Raw genomic sequence first — 20,985 nt, 5'->3', positions numbered from 1 at the left:
GTTTTTTTACATCTTCATGGGTGAGCCCTGTTTCTCCCTCTCAAACAGGTTGAAAGCACTGAGTTTGTCACTTCGGTGGAGGCTGTTTTTCTTCAGGTTCTAGGCTTCTGGCAGAACGTTAGAAATTCTGAGCTCAGCACCTTCCCTCTTTCTTGACCAGGGTATTGGGCAAACCCAGAGAAACCAAGGGCTGACAGGGATCTCAGGAAGGCCACAGAGCTGGTGGTTCCAGCCAAGATGGGGACAGAGCCAGCCCAGGCCGGCCACCCTGGAGCCAAGTAAGACTGGGCTGGGTCCACCAGAAGCCCAGGGTCACAGGCAGGCATGGGCTTGCTGGAGGCCGACAGCACCAAGGGATTGTCCAGTCCACCTGCGCCAGCCTCAGAAGGAGCACGTGGCCAGGACTGGCAATTCCCCCAGTTAATTATCTTTCGAGTCCCTTGCTGAGCTGGGGATGCTCTCTCTGAGCGCCCTGCAGGCTGACCCTGCAACAACAGGTCCTGTCATGCTGTCTGCTCTCCCCTGTGTGTGTCCCCGCTAATGATCAGGAGGGGCATTTGCAGTCAGAGCTCAGCTCTCATTATCCAGCCTGACTGAGGGACCCGCAGCCCAGAGCACACTGCAGGCAGACCTGGGTCGCACCATCGAGGCGCTGCTGGGAACTTGGGTGTCAGCCACGCTTTATAAATCGAATTAGAGGCTTGTTGACTTTCTGAGCTGGAAAGGACCTTAGTGCTCATCATGTCCAGTGCCCTCCCTGGGCCTGATTGCCCCTGACATGTAGCTGCCTGCCTTGGTCATAAGCCCTTTGTACCATCGAAAGCCTGCCACCACCCAAGGGCATTGCCTCCTCAGACCCTGGGTCTGGCTGCTGAGTAGCTCCAAGCCTCTCATCTGTAACAGTGTTCCTTAGTGCATTTACACAGGGTAATTTTTCTTTTTTTATTATTATTATTATTTATTTTTTTTTTTTAGACAAGATCTGGTTCTGTCACCCAGGCTGTAGTGCAGTGGTGCAATCTCGGCTCACTGTAACCTCCGCCCCGGGCTCAAGTGATCCTCCCACCTCAGCCTTCCAAGTAGCTGGGACCACAGGCATTCACCACCACCCATGGCTAATTTTTTGTATTTTTAGTAGAGATGGCATTGCCCAGGCTGGTCTCGAACTCCTAAGCTCAAGCAATCTGCCTGCCTCAGCCTCCCAAAGTGCTGGGATTATAGGCATGAGCCACCATGCCGGCCTATTATTATTTTTAAAAGACAGAGTCTCACCCTGTTAGACAAGCTGGAATGCAGTGGCATTATCATAGCTCACTGCAGCCTCGACCTCCTTGGCTCAAGCGATTCTCCCACCTCAGTATCCTGAGTAGCTGGAAGCATAGCCACGCGCCACTACACTTGGCTATTTCTTTATAGTTTTGTGGAGATAGGATCTCGCTATGTTGCCCAGGCTGGTTTCGAACTCCTGGGCTCAAACAGTCCTACCACCTTGGCCCGCCAACGTGCTGGGATTACAGGCATGCACCACTGCACCTATCTGACACAGGCGTAATTTTTCATGGTGCAGGACTTTGCAGGGCATTTGGCATCTTGGTCCCTACCTGCTCTGTTCTTTTTTTTTTTTTTTAATGCCCACGCTTGGTTAATCCTACCCCATTCTTCTGATGACTGCCCTCTTCCCCTAAGCATTATCACAATAAAAGTACCCTCCCACATTTGAGGGGAGTCTCACCTTTGGTTAAGGACCGCTGCTCTAAAAAGACAAAACCTGCCTCCACCTTCCTCTGTGTACCCTTTGCTAAAAGCCACAGTTTGTCTTCACCTGAACCAAGCCGCTGAGTACAGGCTGCAGCTGCATTTCACTTAAGCAGCGTACCTTGCAGTTGCCCTCGGGAAGCTTTACCTTATTAATTCTAGCCCAGCCATCCATCCCTCCAGAATCATCCTCCTCTCATCATCCCATGTGTCATGACCTTCCCAAGCTTCTCTCCTCCAAGTTATTTTAGTAAAGTTGTTGCTGATGGTGGGCCAGAGCCCCTGCAGCTCCCCACTAGGGACCAGCCTCAGACCTGCTTGACCGTGATTGTTCAGGTCACAGAGTGCCACAAATCTGGATCTCGGCCAGCCCTTTGCCAGCTGAGTTGAGCTAAGGCATGAGGTTGTTCGGTCCCGGGGTTAAACAGAGATGAGGTATTTCTGTGCTCGAGGAGCAGCCTCGAGCTAGTTGGGGAAATAAGACTCATTGGGGCCACATTGGAATCTGGCAGAGCAGGGCAGGGCTAGGGTTCATTGATAGGCAGACTGGGCTTTGGGGTTCAGATGGAGGAAGATGGACAGGGCTGACTGTCAGGAGGCTGCCCAGAGGATGGGAGTCTTGAACTTGAAGGACTTGGGCTGGGAGGGGTAGGTGCATTCTATGAATTAAAGCTGGCTTTCCCAAGAAATGTTATGGGCCGATGAGCCACTGACCAGCACCCAGTGCCCTGCTGCCTCCACCACCGTGGCCTCAGCTCTCTGTAAGTCCAGCAGAATGACCTAGAATGCAAAGCCAGTGGTCTGAGAGCTTGAAGACCAGGCTGGCACTTACTCTTTGGGCCATAAGTGGTCTGTCGGAGAAAGGAAAGCCATGTGGGCTGGAAGACTCGCTGAGTACTGGTGGCTAACCAGTCGGTTCCGTGGAGCAAGGCTTCCTCGTGGGAGCACAGGGAGGTGGAGGGCCTGCTAGACAATATCCCACATTTTGAATGGCAGAACTGGAAGGAAAACTGGGCCCAGAGTAGGAAAGTGACTTGCCCTAGAACACACAGCCAGTAAAGGGCAGAGGAAGATATTAAACAGCGCACAGGGCTCTGCTGTTTAGCCGGTCCTTCAGGGTCAATGAGGTGGTATCTAGTTGTTAACCCGAATTTGGAGGGTCTTTTTGGAAGAGGGTCATCTGTTCTGATCCACAGCTCACCTTTTTCCCATTTTATAGCCCGTGTTCCTTCTCCAGGCCCCAGGCTATTCTGAGGACACGTTGTGGTTGGGCAATTGAAAGTTACACAGTCTCTCCTTGCAACCTTTATGAATTTCACAAAGGATAAATCCCTCATTTCCAGGGAAACTGCAGCGGGGTCCATCACCTCGTAAGTCCTCAATGCAATTTCCCAAACAAGACGGAAAGAAAATGGAAAAGAAAGCTGAGCGCTTTCACAATTAGCAAACTGTTTGAGTCCTTCATCCTCCATAATTTTATTGAATGGCTTGGAGGCAAGAAGCTCTTTTTGCCTTTTCATTAAGGAGACATTGAGCTGGAGGTGAGCTTCGGTGAGCTGGGACAGTTGAGATTTGATGCCCGCAGGTATCTGGCTGTTTGAAGGCTCTGGGTCCTTGTCTGAAGGCTCTGAGGACAAACAAATGGGAGAGGATGAGGGAGCCTGGACACTTGCAGCCCCGCCCTGCCCCGAGGGATGGCAGACGCCTAGAGGGTCCCTGGTGACTGTTATATTTGGAGAGCTCGGGTGTCACAATTATGTCTGCTGCAGGCTGCAGAGCTTTGGCACTGCGGCATGAGGCTGTGAGTCAGGGCCTGCGTTCTTCCACACAAATGCTGTGCTTCCCAGCAAGACCCTTGACCTCTTGGCCTCATGGTTCCCTGCTGATGGGGGACATGGTGCCGCATGAGCAGGATGTCAGGAAAGGGTCAGGCTGCCATAGCCTCGCAGCTATTTCTGGGGGTGAGGGTGGTGACGAGGAATACTAATTATCCTCAGTTTGTGGACATCTGTAGACTCACTCCCTGTATTGTCCTCATCACTGGCTGCAGTGGGGCTGCCATCTACACTCACAGATACCCAGGATACTATAGAAGAGAAGGCGGCCAGAGAGGCCTGGCAAGGTCCAGGACCAGCACCTGGGCAAGTAGGGCACCTTCCAAGTCCCTGCAGTGACCTGGACTTGAAGCCAGTGAAGGCTTTCTACCTCCTTCTTCCAGATTTTTAATGAGTGGTTTAAAAAGCCATTTGTGATTAGCACATTGTCCTTATGCAGATCAGTGTTGCAAAGGTAATTAAAGGCCTAATAAATCTTGTTTATGCTGTTAATTTGATTACAATCAAAACTCGCTAGGGCTGGGGAAGCCTCCAAGATTGAGAGGTGCCATCCTCCTTCTTATAGGTGCGGGATTTATGAACCCCAACGGAGAGGCTTCTGGGCGGGAGGACCCCTGGCATCCCCTGAGTATAGCAGGTGGGGGAGCAGGCCCTGGAGCCAGGCTGCTGGGCCTTGAGTTTCAGCTGGGCCATATTCTAGCTGGGTAACTGGCCAGTTACTTACCCTCCTTGTGCCTCGGTTTCCTCATCTGTAGAAGGGGAGTAACAACAGTGGCAGGAGTGGTGTGCTTGTCGCCAAGCCTGGCACACTGGGAGCCCATGGACCAGTCATTATTCCCCTGATCCTCAGCCAGTTGCCATCAAATTCTTAGGTGCTTATTCATGGCCAAACAAGAAAGAAGGGGGCAATCAAAACCAGCCACATCACACCATCTCCACAGCTGTCATTTTTAGCTCGTTTTTGCATAGCTTCACCAAAGCTCAGTTTATGTTAGGCCTTTCTTGCCCCCAAGAACATTTTAAAAACAAAAAACAAGGAAAGGGGAGAATTGAAAGACACATAAATCCCTGCACCATCAGTTCCAGATGGCCAAGATGCAAAGGATTTTTTCCTTTCCTCCTTCCTACTAAAAAATTTTTAACACCCTCTAATATGCAGTTAGCTGCACAAGTTCCTCTCTAAGTTTCACCGCAGGGAGGGAAGGAAGTAGGCCCCAGTAATTGTGATGATGGAGAACACTGTTAATGGTTCCCCTAAATTAAAGAGGGTGGGAGCTTCAGCTCCTCACTGGCTTGGCATTTCATTAGCAGTAACACTACAGCCTTGCACGGAGACGGGACCAATATGGCTGGATCAGAGAAATTAATTAGGGTCTGACAATACCCTTAATGGGAATTGGTTATTTCTCCCAAATAAAGCAGCTATTACAAGTGCAAGGGAAGAAATAACTCAGCCCTCCCCCCGCGTTCCTTTCACGAATGTGTGTGTAGATGCTGCCATAGCGGGTGCACAGGAGCCAGGAATCATCACTGCCTTATCCCAGGCCTTGCTCATTTTCTCACATTCAGCAAAACCTCAATCAGTGCCCGTGGAGCTGGCACAGACATGTAAACTGTCTACTGTGACTGCGGTGCAGAGAGCTCTCTATAAAATACGTGAAAAAAGTGCTGAGGGAACAGAGGAAAGTGTCCTTGGTTCTGCTTAGGAGAGTCCTTAAAGGGAGTATGCAGGCTGGGCTTTGAAGTATGGATAGAAGTTTGCTGGCTGGTGAAGGGAAGGCAGAAGAAAAATGAAGAAAGTCTCAGAGGCTTGAGAAACACATTTTTTCTAGTTGACAGGTAGGAATGAAAACGGCTCCTCCCATTGGTAGCATATTTGAAAAATTCCTAGGCCACTTTCATTGTATCCTGAAGTAAACAGGGGTAGCTATATATGGCTGGTTGGAGGACTGGAGAGAAAGGTGTAAGTACAGTTGAACAGGGTCTTTCTACCAGGTTCTGTGCTAAACTTTACTTTTTTCTCATGTTTCTTAGGAAAGTGTTAATCCCACTTTACAGATGAGAAAGTTGAAGCTGACTGAAAGTAACATGTCCAAGGCCACAGAAAGCTTCAGTGGCAGAGCCAGGGTTTGGCCCCAAAGACTCTAACTCCAGAGCCCACATAGGGAACCTCTCTCCTGCTGGGCTTCCCTCTGTCGGTTGAATATTAACCTCAAAAAGGGGTCCCTGAGTCATTGCCAACACGGCCAGTCCAAGCTAAAGCAGATGATTTAGTGTATAAAGAAATTCTTTCCTGGAAGACTGTTTGGGTTTTCTCTGCAGCTGGCCTTTGAGGCCCATCTTTACATCTCCTCTGTCCCTTCATGCTAGGCGACTTCCCCAAGAACCCCCAGGAAGATGCAGCCCTTCTTGGAATTCTTGTGGCTTCTAGGTGGCCTCTGCAGTGTGCTCCCTTGCCTCGTGGCCATCTCTGGAGAGGGAGCGTTGCCTTGCTGGATCCTAAGTTCCTAAGACAGTGGTGAGCCTGATACGGTCTGGTGACCCGGTGGCCTTGCCCTTGACTGGCTCTGCTACCTCTGTGCGCCCCAGCTTCTAAGATGGGCATCTGTTGGGCCCACTTAATGGGGCACTGAATGAGTTCTTCGGTGAAGGCCACTTCACAAAATTCCTTGCATCTAGGAAGTTACTCAGTGAATCAGAACAACAGTAACAGCGGCAGCCAGCAGTTTCAGGGTGTCCAAGGTGTGCGGGACTCTGGGCCTCATACATATTAGGCACTTACACTTAACCCTCACGGCAGCCTTCGAAGGGAGGGGCTGAATCAGCCCCATTTCACAGATGAGGTTGCTGAGGCATACAGAGAGTGAGCAGTGGTTTCATCGCTTCCCTCTGTGTCCTCTCACTTCCTGGGCCCCAGTGGCCATGTGGTCACAGACACACTGTGTAGGTGGTCGGTCATCAGGCTTAACAAAATGGACATATTCATTTTCAGCATCCCTCCAAGGGTGAGTGCAGAGAGGTGGTTTCTCCCTGGCACATTTTTTTTGTTTAGCAAAGGCTTCCTGAGCCCTATTGGTGTGTGAAGACATCATGCTTGGCTCAGGGAGCCCAAGAAATCAGTGACAGCTCCTGAGGCAGAAGGGAGAAGGCAGAGGGTTCTCACTCTTGCCAGGAATGCGAAGAGCCAGTGGAGTTCAGTACCTTGTGCAAGGGCTTCCCGGAGGAGGTGGCCTTTGGAAGAGCCTGGAAAGGAGGAATGGCATTTTCAAGGTGGGATGGAACTTGCCAGCCTGAGAAGAGGCACAGAGGCCCCTATATTAGGGAGCACTTGGCAAATTGAACCGTTACTGCTGACATTGCAGATGGCTTCTGGCCTTGGTGCTTCTGTGGGTGGAGCAGGATTGTTGGGGCAGTTTTGGCTGGACAGGACTGTGGCTGGGAGCAGCTTGTGGTGTGATACCGGGCAGGCCATGCTGGATTAGGGTTGTACAGAGTGGGGCAGAATTATTTAAAAATGCAAAGCACCTGTGACCAGGCAAAGCACGTCTGCAGGTTAAACTGTGCTCGTCGGAGAGAAGAAGGGCTCTCAGGCACCCTCCAGACCCTCCTCCCATCCCATCCAGGCCCTGCCTTTCAGGTAGCAGCCCAGGGGTCTGGTTGGTCCTTCATCCTTGGGCACAGGAACCAGGCATTCCCCCGGTGGTGGTATCTTGAGTCTAGGCAGTGGCGTCACATCAGCAGGGCTGCTGGGGGGGCCTGCGGGGGCGAGAGCCTTCTCTGCGACAGCAGGAGCCCGTCTCCCCCAGAATGAGATGAGTCACGGTCCTGTCGGTGCAGCTGCCACTTCTGCTTCTGCAGCAGGTGCGTGTGGAGGCAAGCTAGTCCTGAGACCGCCCCACGCGCTGTGCCTGTCTCTTCCCCAGTGCACGGGCAGCATGCCAGCAGGGCCTCGCGTGTGTGCATGGACGTGTCCTCCATACGCCTGTGTGCATCTTTGCTCTGGGGCGGCAAAGCTTCCAGCCAGGCAGTGGGATGGCCAGTTTGGGAACGTTGGTTAGCTTTGCTTCTCACCAAGTTTGGGGCAGAGGGGACAAAACAGGAAGGAGCTGGTTTCCGCCCACAAGGCTCACCCACGGAGCTGCGGGGCAGTTGGGAGCTTGTTCGTGAGCCTGTGTAGCGTCCTGGGCTGAGGTGATGAGGCAGCAGTTGCCTACTCTCTGGCCACAGGCAAGGCCCTGCCGGCCCCTGGGGCCTCCCATGGGGGTTCACTTCCTGAGCCTGGCCAGGCATATTCTCAAAGGACAGGAACCTCGGTCTGAAGACCATCAGCCTGGAGGGTTGGTGGGAACTTGTGAGGCAGAAGTTCTGGGGAGAGAAGCCACTCAGGCTTGGGTTTTGTTCAGTTGTAGGGGACCCTCTGGTCATCCAGCACACCTAGGACATGGGCCTTGAGGACAGCAGGTGTCCAGGGGATCTCCTCTTTGTTTTGTAAAAGCGTGACCTGTAGAGCCTCCCTGTGAGACTCTGGTGTGCCAGTCTGGAACCAGGTGGTGCGCCGGGTCCCCAGTGACCTCCCTGGGAAACAGAGGCTGTTCCAGCCCAGCCTTCCTGAGGAGCAGGCTCATGGCTACTTTCCTGTGTTTCTCTGCACTGCCCACTCCCTCTGGGCTCCCAGTCTCCAATCCGCCACCTGGAGAGCAGAGTCTGTCACCATCTGTCACCTTTGGCCCAAGCATCTGGATCTTCAACGAGCCACTACCCATCATCGTGCCTGGCCAACTGAGTGCCCTGAGTGTAGCTCCTCTACTCCAAATGCGAGTTGTGCAGTTTCCCCAGAAATCACGAGCAGCGCTCAGTTGGGAAAGCCCTTTGACTGCATTCTGCTGTTTGAGCCACATCAGATTTAGGCTGCTGAACCTGTGTTCAAACCTATTTGACCGAGATCCACTTTAAATACACATACGACACCTTGACCCAAGGTGCACATGTATTTGTGTATAAAACCAAGACAGAAGCTCAAGGACTAATATTCATCTTTATTGTGTGCTCACACTCCATCACTTTCTAGTTGATTCTTTTTTCTCCCCTGCTGGTTGGATGTCGTCACCTGCTCGGATTCTGTAACCCACAGTTGGAAAACACAGAGTAGAGTGGAGGTATCATCTGATGCCCATTTTACAGATAAGGAGATTGAGTGCAGAAACTTGCACCAGGGTCCTAAGCACAAAAGTCTCTGCCGTCACAGAGCTGTTCTAGAGGCAGACAGACAATAATCAAATAAATATATAATTAGGACCGTAGTGGAGTGCTATGAAAAGAATTCCAATGCCAGGGTGAGGGGGCAGGCAGTGTTGGGTAGGAGCTGCTCTTTTATATGAGGAGGGTGGGGGAGGCCCCTCCAGTGATCTCAGACAGGAAGAAAGCGAGGGGCTGGCCAGGCTGAGAAATCTAGGGGAGAGGGTATCGAGGCAGGGGAGGAGCAAGTATGAGCAGACAGTGGTGTGGTCCTGCCCTCCAGGCTGGTCGCCTCTGCAGGAGCCCGTCAGACTTGACCAGCATTGCCAAGAGCTCAGCCGGGCAAGGCGCAGAGCACAAGACTTGGCTGCCCTGATCTCCGCTGCCTGCGGGTCATGCAGCCCTCCACCTCCCTCTGGGAAGTCCTTACCTCTGGGCTGGGCTCCTTGCATCCCCAGAGGTGCCTCCCCAGCACCTCCATCCCCAGTTGCCCTGGCTGCTATGGTTGGACAGGCCACTCAGCTAGGGTACAAGTCTCCCAGGTGTGACTGAGAACCTTGGCCATTTGCTGTCTCCTGTGACTAAGACAGACACAAGCCAGACAGAGGCATGAGGCTCTTTCCTGTTGCCCGGCCCTTCTCCCAATTTCCCTCCCCCAACACACATACGCACACACACACACACACATACACACACACACCCTGTGTGCCCTGGGTAGAGGCAGTGCCACAGCTGTGGGTGCTTTGCTTTTCCGCTCCTCCTGGTTCCACATCTAGAATTTTGTGACTTGGTGAGGGGGTGGTGCCAGAGAGCCAGTGCCGGCTCTCGTGGGAGAGGCAGCTTCATCCCCGGCCTCCTGGGGGCTGGCACCCTGAAAGGTCTTCATGCCCTGCCCCTTCGCTGGAATCTGCTGGCCTCACTCTTGTGCTCCCCAGCGGTCGGTAGGAAGCATCACTGGACACTCACTATAGGCCTAAGCACAAGAGGTGGGGCTGAAGGCTAACTCCTGGCTTCTGATATGTGAGAGCTCCTTGGGGAGATGTCCACAAAACGTGGTGGGCACTGCTGGACCTGGTGAGGGGAGCAGGGGAAATATGGTCCTGGTTGGTAGAGAGGAGGCAGTGTTTAGGGGCAGGGACAGCTCCACGAGAGGACGGAGCCAAAGCGGGGTGGGGGAATGGTGGGGTCCGCCAGAGGAGTAAGTCATTCTTAAGTGTGAGTTTGGACTCTGCCTTATAAACGCTGGAAGCCACCAAAGGTCTTTGATTGTGCCAGGCATCTTAGGTGTTTGAGGGAGATTAGCTCGGGGGAAATGTACACGAGAGATCGGGGTGGGGGCAGGAGAGGGTGTGCAGCAGGTAGGCCTGTACCCACATTGCTGGGGGTTGGGAAGGAAGGGTGCCGGAAGAAAGCCTGCATTCCCATGGCCCAGGCAGCCAGGCTGCTGTGAAGCGCTGGGAGGTAGAGGGAAGGGCTGACACCCTCAGACTCGGACCCTTCCAGCCTGCACTGAGAAGGGACCAAGCAGTTCCAAGGGTAAGGTGGTTTGGGGGAGCCTAAGCTCTTCCTAAAGGGCGACATGGAGTCAGAGCCCGGGTGAAGGAGGAGCTTAGATTGGGCCTCAGGTCACACCACTTCATCAGTTGCATGACCTGTGGACTCGGGGATACGGGGAGACACACAGCCATGGAAGTAGCTCTCTGCAGTGATCGGGGGAAAGGTGGCCACTTCTGAACAGCCTGTCACCATGCAGGGCATACTGTTGTGCACTGGGCACTGAGACAGGCCTGGGGGGTCCAGTACCAACTCAGATGGGGGTTATCTCGGACTGACTGAGAGCTGCGGTCACTTGGTGGGGTGATGGGCATGGCCTGTTTTGAGTCTGTGCCTGCCAGGCCCTGAAGATCTCCCTCTGTCTCCCTCTGCAGTGATGGGTCGTTCCCCTATGACTCTGTCCCTTGGCAGCAGAACACCAACCAGCCTCCCGGCTCCCTTTCCGTGGTCACCACGGTTTGGGGAGTAACCAACACATCCCAGAGCCAGGTAAGAGCCTATACTGCCCTCAGCCACAGCTCCTTCTAGGCGGGAGTGTCCCTTGACCCCTGGAGCCATACCAGCCCTCTTCGCCCTCACAGGCCCTGCCCTGCTGGAAAGACCAGCTTCCAGGGCACACCCAGCTGTGGACACGTCTCCACCCCTGGCAGGCTCTGCACCCGCCTCAGGAGGGCAGCCTCTATGGACTGCCCCCATCCTAAGGCCTTTCTGGAGGAATGGCATTCATCTGACAGACAGCAAGGGGTTCTTCCCTAGCCCATTTGCTCTGGTAAACAGGAGAACTTCCTCTGTGTTATTGGCTTCAGGGCTCCAAGGTCTGAGGTCTCTGACCCTGGATGTACGGCCTGAGTTGGAGTTCATCAAAATATTGTGCCTTGGACTTCTGACAACTCCCTACTCCCCATTGCCCTAGTCAAACCCACCTCCCTCTCATTCCTTCCTCTTTCTTCCACTCCCCCTCTGCCCAGTCAGGGAGTCTCCCATCTGTCTGACCTCTGCCAGCCTTGGCTGTGGCTACATGGAAGGCTTAGGGCTGCTTGTCACCTTGGAGGGAGCCACTGGGCTGACCGGTTGTCGCCTGCTCCTGCTGCCCTCCAGAGCTAGCAGGGTGGGTTCCTCTTGGCCCTCACAGAGCAGCAGCCAGGGGCCTTGGGGCCCCTGTGTGACAAGACGCTGGCATCCAGGCTCGTTTGTGGGGCAGTAGGCTGCATGGCCAGGGCTCTCCCCACGGGCACCTGGTACAAGAGCAGCCTCTTCTCCCTTCACTGGGCTGCCCAGCCCCTGGGGACCGCTTGAGCTGGCTTTGTGGGGCTTGGTCATACACTCAGCTTGTTCCATCACAAGGCTGACATTCTCATCCCCCACGCCACCTGTCACCCAGGCCCGCTCCTTATCACCGGTACACTCAGAATAGTTCACCCACCCTCCATTTTTTTCCTCCTCCCTGTTGTCCTGCCTCCACTTTGTTCTTTCTCCCTTTCCCCTCTTCATTTATCCCTCTTCCTCTCCACACTACCTCAGGTAGCACCTTAGGTGACAACCACTTCTCTGCCCACAGGTCCTTGGGAACCCTATGGCCAATGCCAACAACCCCATGAATCCAGGCGGCAACCCCATGGCGTCGGGCATGACCACCAGCAACCCAGGCCTCAACTCCCCACAGTTTGCGGGGCAGCAGCAGCAGTTCTCAGCCAAGGCTGGCCCTGCTCAGCCCTACATCCAGCAGAGCATGTATGGCCGGCCCAACTACCCCGGCAGCGGAGGCTTTGGGGCCAGGTGAGCAGGGCTGACCTGTGGCAGAAGCCATGGACGCCGCCCCTCTCCCTCCTTCCAGCGGGGAGGGACCCACTTAAATCCCAGCTCCATACTTTCTTCCCTGAGAAGTTATCCTCTGTTGTTACATGAGTTGAAGGGGCTCAGTCATCCCTGGCTCCCAGGGCTGGCCTGCAGATAAGGCGCTGCAGCAGTTGGCCTGTGTTCTGACAGTCGTCAGGCTCGTAGAAATAGAGGGGTGACATTCTTATTCCTCAAAACCTCAAAACAAGCCTTCTCTAAATTGTGTCTTTAATAAATAGGAAGATATTGAGAAAATCTGGATTGGGAAAGTCGTAGAGCAGGTATAGATGGGGTCCAGTTGCCCACAGACAGTGAAGCAGTCTGGGAAAATCTGCTCTGCCTTGCTGATTGGTGAAAGCAGAACTATGCGGAGACTGCGAGTCCCTTGGCTCGGAAGAAAAGGGCAGGGACTCCCAGGATATGGAGTTCTGGGGAGGGGTGTGAGGCAAGCAGAGGTGCCCATTCTCTTTCCACCCCGCCCTGCCTAAGACCCCCACCTTGGCCTCAGCCCTCACCAGCCCTGGCTGGGTTTCTGGCCTGGGGTTGGCACAGCTGTATGACCTGGTGGTTAAACACAGGGATCAGAAACACCTGCAGCCGCAGCTGCAGCTCCGCCATCAATGCTGCAGGGCCTTGGCAAGTTGCTCAGGTTCTCTGAGACTCAGTGTCCTTCAGAAGATGGGCTCACCAGGGCCCCAACAGCATGCAGTGAGGGTGCAGGCCCCCCCGAGGGCTCCAGGAGCACAGCAGCCTGGTCGTTGCCAAGTGGCACAAATGAATGGCTGCCAATCGCAAGAGGCCCCCTCCCCTCTAGGTTCTGGGTACAGCTCCATCCTCTCCCTTCCAGCCCACAGCTTGCCCTCGGTTCCCCTCAGATGCAGGCAGTACCTAACTCTTCCACCCTTCTCCCCCTGCAGTTACCCTGGGGGTCCTAACGCCCCCGCAGGCATGGGCATCCCTCCGCACACCAGGCCGCCTGCTGACTTCACTCAGCCCGCGGCAGCCGCCGCAGCAGCGGCAGTGGCAGCAGCAGCAGCCACAGCTACGGCCACAGCCACGGCCACTGTGGCAGCCCTGCAGGAGACACAGAACAAGGATATAAACCAGTATGGACCGGTAAGGGTTCCCACTAATCCTGGTCCAGCCTTGCCCAGCCAGCCAGGCAGACAGCCCTGGGAAACCAGAGTTGGGATGTCAGTGCTTATGGGGCCATGTGTGCTGGGGGAGCTGACTGCATTAGGGTGCATTTGGGCTTTCATGGAAGCATGTGGAGGTCTGCGTGTTTAGAATGGGGCGTGTCTAGAATGGGGCATGTCAGTGTGCTTGGATGTGGTGGGGTGTCTGGGTGCCGGTGTTTGTTCTGTGTGTTGGTGGCTCGTGTACAACTGCATATGGGGAAAAGGTTCTACATGGCTCTCTGGGCCCCCAACTCACCAAAGAGTGGGCTCAATGTCTAAAAATAGTCTTGTGACCGGTCTGTCTCCTGGATTGCCTCTGAGACCAGTGCCCTCCTAGTCACCCTATCCGTGGGTCTGCGCAGGCCCCAGTGCTGCTCCCTGACCTTCTGAAGGATGGGTTGGGGGATGAGGAGAGGGGGAGCCCCCATAGGAATGCAGAACAGGAGGCGAGGAGGTGGGAACTGCAGGGCAGAGGGGCAGAAGTGGAAGCTGGGCTGAGGCCAACTTTGTGGATAGAGGGTGTGCCTTCACCGGCCTAGGACCGAGGGCAGGGCCAGGGCTCCCAGGAAAGGGGCTGCAGTCTCACTCGGGCTCCTGCCTCCACCCTCATCTACCTCCACCCTCCCATGCCCCTCCCTGTTCCTGCACACTTTCCTGGTTTTCTGCCTGCCTCCCTCCCTGGAAATGCTGCCTGTGCATTGGAGTGACCACCCCCCACCCCACCCCACCCCATCCCCTAACACCCCTGAGCTGCATCTCTCTTGTGCGGCTGCAGAGGGCAGCAGTGAGCCTGGGTGGATCCTGCTCCCCTGGGGCCTGGTTGGTCACCAGTCACTGCCGCACAGGACGGTGCCCCCTCCCCACTCTTCCACCTCCCCAACCCTTCCCTCCCTGCACTTTCAATGCATGTGGCATTTTATTCTTTTTTTTTTTTCTTCTCCCGTTGAAGGTCTGTTCCTCTTTCCAGATGGGTCCCACCCAGGCGTATAACAGCCAATTCATGAACCAGCCCGGGCCGCGGGGGCCTGCCTCCATGGGGGGCAGCATGAACCCCGCGAGCATGGCAGCTGGCATGACGCCCTCGGGGATGAGCGGCCCTCCCATGGGCATGAACCAGCCCCGGCCGCCCGGCATCAGCCCCTTTGGCACACATGGGCAGCGGATGCCCCAGCAGACCTACCCGGGCCCCCGGCCCCAGTCCCTTCCTATCCAGAACATAAAGAGGCCATACCCTGGAGAGGTGAGTGCAGCAGTGGGAGACTGGGAGGTGGGAACTGGGACACCTGGGCTTGAAGACATGGGCCGTGGGTACGGCTTTGGAAGAGGTGTGGCTTGGACTCCAGCACACTTGGACAAAGAGGCAGGGGCTTAGGGGTCAGGTGCTCCTGGGTTTGAGACCCGGTTCTGCTGTTTCCCAACTGAAAGACCTTGAGCCAGTCACCCTGCCTCCTAAGGCTGCTTGAGGGACTTGAGGAGGTGTCCGTGAAGTGCTTGGCCCTGGGCTGGCATGTGCCGCCACTCAGCAAGCAGCAGTTCCTCTTACTGTAGTGACTCTTGTCTTGGCTCAGCCCCTAACTGGGTGACCTGGGTTTAGTTCCTCCTGCCTACATGAGAGCTTCCCCAACTCCTCTCCAAGAAAGAGAGCTGAGACAAAATGCTTCCAGTCTATAAGGGCTGACCCGTCGGGGAAGTGACTGGAAGGCAGGCAGCGTGTTTCCAGTCTACAAGGATTGACCTGTCGGGGAAGTGACTGGAAGGCAGAGAGCGTGTTTCCAGTCTATAAGGACTGACCCGTCGGGGAAGTGACTGGAAGGCAGGCAGCTATTTCCAGTCTATAAGGATTGACCCGTCAGGGAAGTGACTGGAAGGCAGGCAGCATGTTTCTTAGCTCTTGTTTCCATCCACACTTGGTCACTGTATAGGAAGTGGCACTGCCTCTTGGGCTGCACAGCCAGCTCAGCCAAGGTGTTGGGGAAGATTTAGGGAAGTACAACCCACACCTCCTGCCCTCTGGGAAGTGAGGTTTTAGCAGGAAAGAAAAGTTTTGAGCAGAGACTCACCAGGGAATGAAGCATGGCAGGCTTCCTGGAGGGAGTGTCACAAGTGAATCCTCAGAAAACAATGCTGGCAGCAGCTGGCCCATCTGGGTACCCAGGTAAGGATTTGGTTTACCTGCAGAAGACGTAGGGATGTGGCTCTGCAGATGGCCCTCGTGAAGCCCTGGCTGCTCCCCACGACCAAGCCCCTTTTTGAGCAGGGTGTGCCCAGCTCTCTGCCTGCCTCCCTCCCAGCTTGCATGCCCACTCTCAGAGCAGTTTTCTCCTCCTAGCTCCTCTCAGCACTGTGGCCTTCACCTTGGGCTCACAGCGGCTTTAGATTCCAAAGACCTTAAGTTCCTTGAAGATCTGCACATTTCCCCTCAGTATCCACCTTAGGATGGGCTGGGAGGCTTGGCAACAAGTGGAGGTATCCTGAGTTCAGGAGGGGAAAGAGAGAGAGAGGGGTCAGGGGCTTCCTCATGCATCCAAGAGGCTGGATCAAGCCCCAACCCTCCACCTGGTGGACACTAGTTCAGGGAGGGGCCAGAGAAGGACCATTGGCTCCTGGGTCCTGAGTTTGGGGGAGCCTCAAGCTGTTGGCACCTCTCCTGGCACCCAGGCCCCGTGCAGTTTCTAGGCCTTTTCTCAGCCACCCTGTGCTCAAAATCCCAGTGTCCCAGTGGCTGTGCTGGGGGTGCATCTGTTAGCCCATGCCAAAGGAGGCAATCTCGGATGAGGCTGCAGCAGAATTCCTGGTCATTGGTGTCACCCCTGCCCCTGCACCTGTGCCGTGCTTATGGCTCTTGCCTGCCTAAAGAGAGCACACCAAAGGCTCTCCATATGTTTACTAAATTAATCATCCTTTTCATAGAGTGCTGGTGCTACCCAGCTACAGCACTGGGTGGTCACAGCCTATGCGGCCTGATCCTGTCTGGGAAGACTGGCCTTCCTTCCCCTTGCCATGGCTTGCTCATACAGTATTTGAATTGTTGGAACCTTAGGACAGGGGTTGGGTCATCTGGTCCCACAGAGGACTCTCTTCTCTAGCTTGGTGGGCAGGTAGGCACCAGCTACATCTTCTACACCTCCTGTGGTAGGTGCCTCACTGTCACCCAGAGCAGCTACCATGTTGCAACAATGTGAGTTGTAGATTCTTCCACACTGACACTCTCTGACATTTATCCCCAAGTCCATCATCCGTTTGTTGAGCAAGTATTAAGGGCATTTTGCCAGGCACTGGGGCACAGCTACCAACAGGACCTCTGGGCAAGAGAGACACTCAGATGGGGAAGAAGAAACCACTGACTCACAGGATGTCATGTGGCCATGAGGGTCACTTGATTTTCCAGACAGGGAAGGTGGCTGGAGGGTGGTGCTCTCTCCTCTTCTCTAAATTGTCTCTCCCGGGAGAAGTTGTCTTGTTCCTTCACCAACCTGGCTCTCCCACCTCCTGCACAGGTGGCAGGTTGTCAATGGTCCAGAACTGAACACTAGGTATGTGTTCTGCTCTGAGGGGAGTACGAGGACAATGCCACCCAGGTTCAGCCTCGGAATGCGGGGGCACAGGGGGCTCCTTTCTGGAAGTGCATCCTGTTGACTGTGTTCCTCTGTCACATTGGGGTACACATTGGGGAGCACAGCCCTAATCCAGGCGCCAGGAGAGACACAAAGGTCGGGGGAGTTAGAATCAGGCCCCTCATAATGGTGTGAGCAAGAGGCTCTGAAAGTGTCCCTGGAGTTCAGGGGGCACATATGCTCCAGGAAGAACGGCCTCAAGGGGAGGTGGCCTATGATCTGGACAGGCAGAACAAAATGCCCCTGGGTGTCAGGACGAGAAGGGGCCCAAAGCATCATCTAGTTTTGTGGGTGGGAAGCAGCAGGGGCAAATGAGGAGAGGCAGGCCCCATCCCGGTGTTCAGGTGACCTGGCTATGTGTGACGTTGGCATCATTGAACGTGTTTCCCCTCTCCTTTCTCTCCCACCACAGCCCAACTATGGAAACCAGCAATATGGACCAAACAGCCAGTTCCCCACCCAGCCAGGCCAGTACCCAGCCCCCAACCCCCCGAGGCCACTCACCTCCCCCAACTACCCAGGACAGAGGATGCCCAGCCAACCAAGCTCCGGGCAGTACCCGCCCCCCACGGTCAACATGGGGCAGTATTACAAGGTGAGTCCCAGCCTCGCCACCACCCACGGGGCCCCTTCCCTGCTAACCACCTCACTCCCCTAACTCCACCGGGATCACTCTGACCCTGCGTGTGTTTGCCCCAAGGACAGCGAGGGGTGGGTGATTTCTGAACGTCCCCGTGTGTTCAGGGTGGAGTTCGGTGGCCAGAATGTCAGAGTGGCTTTTCTCAGTTCCTATTCTCATTGGTCTCGGATGATGGTTTTTTTTCTCCTTTTCTTATTCACGGCACTCACAAAATAATAAAGGAAATATATTTAATTAAAAAAAATACACACCCCCTGTATATATTAACATTTCATTCTAAACTTTGTCTCTCTATGTGCAGGTGGTCACTAACATGTTATAAAATTGTTATTACAGCTGTAACTTTGAATCTGTACCTTTTACTTAACATGACATAATAAGGATGATACTTACTGCTACTAGAGCCCCTGGGGTTTTTACTTATAATGGCTGCCTAATATTCTGCTGAGATCACCATATCATATTTTATTATTCCTTCTGTTAGGTATTTGGGTTGCTTCTGATTTTTCACTTTAGAAATAATACTATGATGAGTATCTTCAGGCATATAGCCTTTCCTTTCCTTAGGATTATTTTCTTGGGAGTAAAGAAGACACTTTACTATTTTACGTTTATTTGCCAAGAATCATGCTAATTTATTATGGCCATCCGCCGAACAGATTTACCATTTTTGCTCCAACTTCAGCATACTAGGTGTTGCTATTTTTGTAACTTCTGCTAAATTAATAGCTAGGGACAGAGAGAGGCAAAATGCCGTCCCTGAGGTGTAGCTATCCCGCCCTGCTCACTCCATAACCCAGCAGTGGATGGGCCCCTGTAGCATCCCCGTGCTCCTGGCAGATTTTACTGTCCGGAGGGACAGCGGGCTTCTGATGGCTTTTCTGCCCCCCACTCAGTGTTGTTTATTTTGTTTTAATAGCCAGAACAGTTTAATGGACAAAATAACACGTTCTCGGGAAGCAGCTACAGTAACTACAGCCAAGGGAATGTCAACAGGGTATGTTCCAATTTAATTTACAAATTCTAAGCCACAGGCAGTTGTTGCCTCTAAAGGTTCTCACTGTTACTGCTCCAGCGTCTCTGGACGTTCAGAGGGGCCCATGGGTGGGGATGCACTCCCTGGTCCCCTGTCCTGGGGACAGAGATGCTCAGGAGTGAGAATCCACGGCTGCAGGTGGGGTGAGCCCTAGGGCAGAGTGTCAGCCTGGCTAGTCTTGAAAACAAGGAGAGGGAGAGGGGCTCCTGGGGAACCTGGGCCCCAGATTCTGCAGCCCCCGACTCCACCTGGGGACCCTGATGGGCTAGGCATAGAGGGTGTGGCCTTGAGTTGTGATGTGGGAAGCCCACCTGCTCGAGTGACAGGAGGCCTGGGCTTCATTCCCGCTGTCCTGTCCTCCAAGGGTTGTGCTGAGCAAGTCCCCAACCCTGAGCCTGTGTGTCCCCATTTGTCACATGGATGAGTAAGGGTCTCCACATGCACCTGACACGGGCGCTCAGTGGTGAGACCCAGATGAAGGGTGGGGAGGCCTTTCCCAGGGCTGTCTTCTGAGCAGGACAGAGATCTGTGAGAGAGAAGGGTTTCCCTGCGGGAGGCTCCCCTCCCGAGGGGCATGGCCCCAGGCCCCTGGGATGAGTGTGGTGTATGTCCATAGCCATGGCCCCTTCTGTCTCCGTAATCCCATAACCTGTGTGTGTCTTCTCTTTCCCTCCAGCCTCCCAGGCCAGTTCCTGTGGCAAATTACCCCCACTCACCTGTTCCAGGGAACCCCACACCCCCCATGACCCCTGGGAGCAGCATCCCTCCATACCTGTCCCCCAGCCAAGACGTCAAACCACCCTTCCCGCCTGACATCAAGCCAAATATGAGTGCTCTGCCGCCACCCCCAGGTGAGGGCCCTCCCTCCCTCTGTTGGGCAGCTCCACTTGGGCCCCCCAGTGGGCCAGGAGCAGGGGGCTTCGCAGTTAGGCTGCCTGGGGAGTGGGCATGCAGAAAGGGCAGAGACTTGAGAGCAGGTGAGATACCCAGGGGCACATTCAGGGCGGGGTCGGCTGCTCACAGACAGCCTTTCTCACTGCTGCCTGGGCGCCTGGAGGCTGGGAGGAAAATCTATACCCAGCCATGGAAGGAGGCAAGGAGGCGGGTGGAAGAAGAGGGGATGAGTAGCTGGGGTGGGGCCGTGTAGAATCGAAGAAGCCATGACTCACTCATGTGCCCTTGGACTGGCTCTGTCTCTGGCCTTGTTGACACACCCCTGCCTTCCTCTGAGCGTGCAGCCCAGGGTGAGCAAGTCCCACCCACAGCCCCGGAACCCATGGCGGCTGGGGCTTGTGGCTCACCCACCTCCTCTCCTCGCCCCAGCCAACCACAATGACGAGCTGCGGCTCACATTCCCCGTGCGGGATGGCGTGGTGCTGGAGCCCTTCCGCCTGGAGCACAACCTGGCTGTCAGCAATCATGTGTTCCACCTGCGGCCCACGGTCCACCAGACGCTGATGTGGAGGTGCGTGTCAGGGCAGGGGCGCCAGCCCAGGCGGGATGAAGGAGGTCTCCTGGGATGGCTTCCTTGGGCCCGAGTGGGGCCCTGGGCAGGTGGTAGCAGCATCTTCTGACACCTTCACGTGTTCAGCATCATTGACTGGGCCCTGTCCTGTGGTTGTCATGGGAAGTCTGCAGGTGCACAGGTAGATGAGCAGTCAAGGTGTCGCGGCCCAAGGGCAGGGAGCAGCTGTCACTCACCCCAGAAGAAAAGGTGGCTGGCTCAGACCTAGGCTGGGAAGCTGTGTATCCCATCTGAGACCGTGAGCTGACAAGAGGGAATGCAGTCAAGAATTCAAGTGTGACTCACGTGACCAGAGTCAGGAATGCAGAGATGAGGCTGGTGCAGGGGCCAGGCCTGGGTCAGGAAGGCCCCATCTATTGCAAGGGGCTGACCATTGGGCAGGGCTGCTGCTCAGACACTTAGGCACATGCTGGAACGCAAGGTCCGGAGGTTCCCTGCTGAGCCAGGCCCATGCTTAGCACCTTCCACATTTCCTACTTTGATCTTGGAAATGGGCAACACTTTCCCTTTTGACAGAGGAGGAAGCTGAGGCCAGAGAAGTGAATTGGCTTGTGTGAGTTCTCACAGCTAGCCAGGGGCGGAGCTGAGACTTGGTCTCCAGGATGCCAGAACCAACCCTGGGGGTCTCCACCCTTCAGTCCTTCATCCTCAGTCAAGACTCACACTGTCTCACTGTGCTTGTGACTCAGACCCCCTTGACTGCCCAGTGAGCATCTCCAGGGCAAGAGCTGGGTCTGTGCCTGGCACGTGCACACACACCCCTGCTGTTTTCTTGAC

At 54.8% G+C, this 20,985-nt stretch overlaps 1 protein-coding gene across 8 annotated transcripts in view; it reads left to right on the top strand.

Annotated features, from left to right (window-relative positions):
* The window catches only part of ZMIZ1 (zinc finger MIZ-type containing 1), a 250,401-nt gene that overhangs the window by 212,826 nt on the left and 16,590 nt on the right, over positions 1–20,985 (top strand). For 6 of the 8 annotated variants that reach the window (XM_054503119.2, XM_054503121.2, XM_054503118.2 and 3 more), the window contains 8 exons: positions 10,754–10,868; positions 11,938–12,155; positions 13,133–13,331; positions 14,343–14,633; positions 17,420–17,602; positions 18,567–18,644; positions 19,360–19,534; positions 20,007–20,148. In XM_054503119.2, the coding sequence (XP_054359094.1) occupies positions 10,754–10,868; positions 11,938–12,155; positions 13,133–13,331; positions 14,343–14,633; positions 17,420–17,602; positions 18,567–18,644; positions 19,360–19,534; positions 20,007–20,148 (1,401 nt within the window). The remainder of the gene's footprint in view (positions 1–10,753; positions 10,869–11,937; positions 12,156–13,132; positions 13,332–14,342; positions 14,634–17,419; positions 17,603–18,566; positions 18,645–19,359; positions 19,535–20,006; positions 20,149–20,985) is intronic. The other 2 variants (XM_063669902.1, XM_054503120.2) reach the window with 1 other exon arrangement.

The sequence above is a fragment of the Pongo pygmaeus genome, chromosome 8 (genome assembly GCF_028885625.2).
Source record: "Pongo pygmaeus isolate AG05252 chromosome 8, NHGRI_mPonPyg2-v2.0_pri, whole genome shotgun sequence".
Taxonomy (NCBI): Eukaryota; Metazoa; Chordata; class Mammalia; order Primates; family Hominidae; genus Pongo; species Pongo pygmaeus.
The sequence above is the reverse complement of the archived record's forward strand: the minus strand, read 5'-3'. Positions and strand labels throughout refer to the sequence as shown.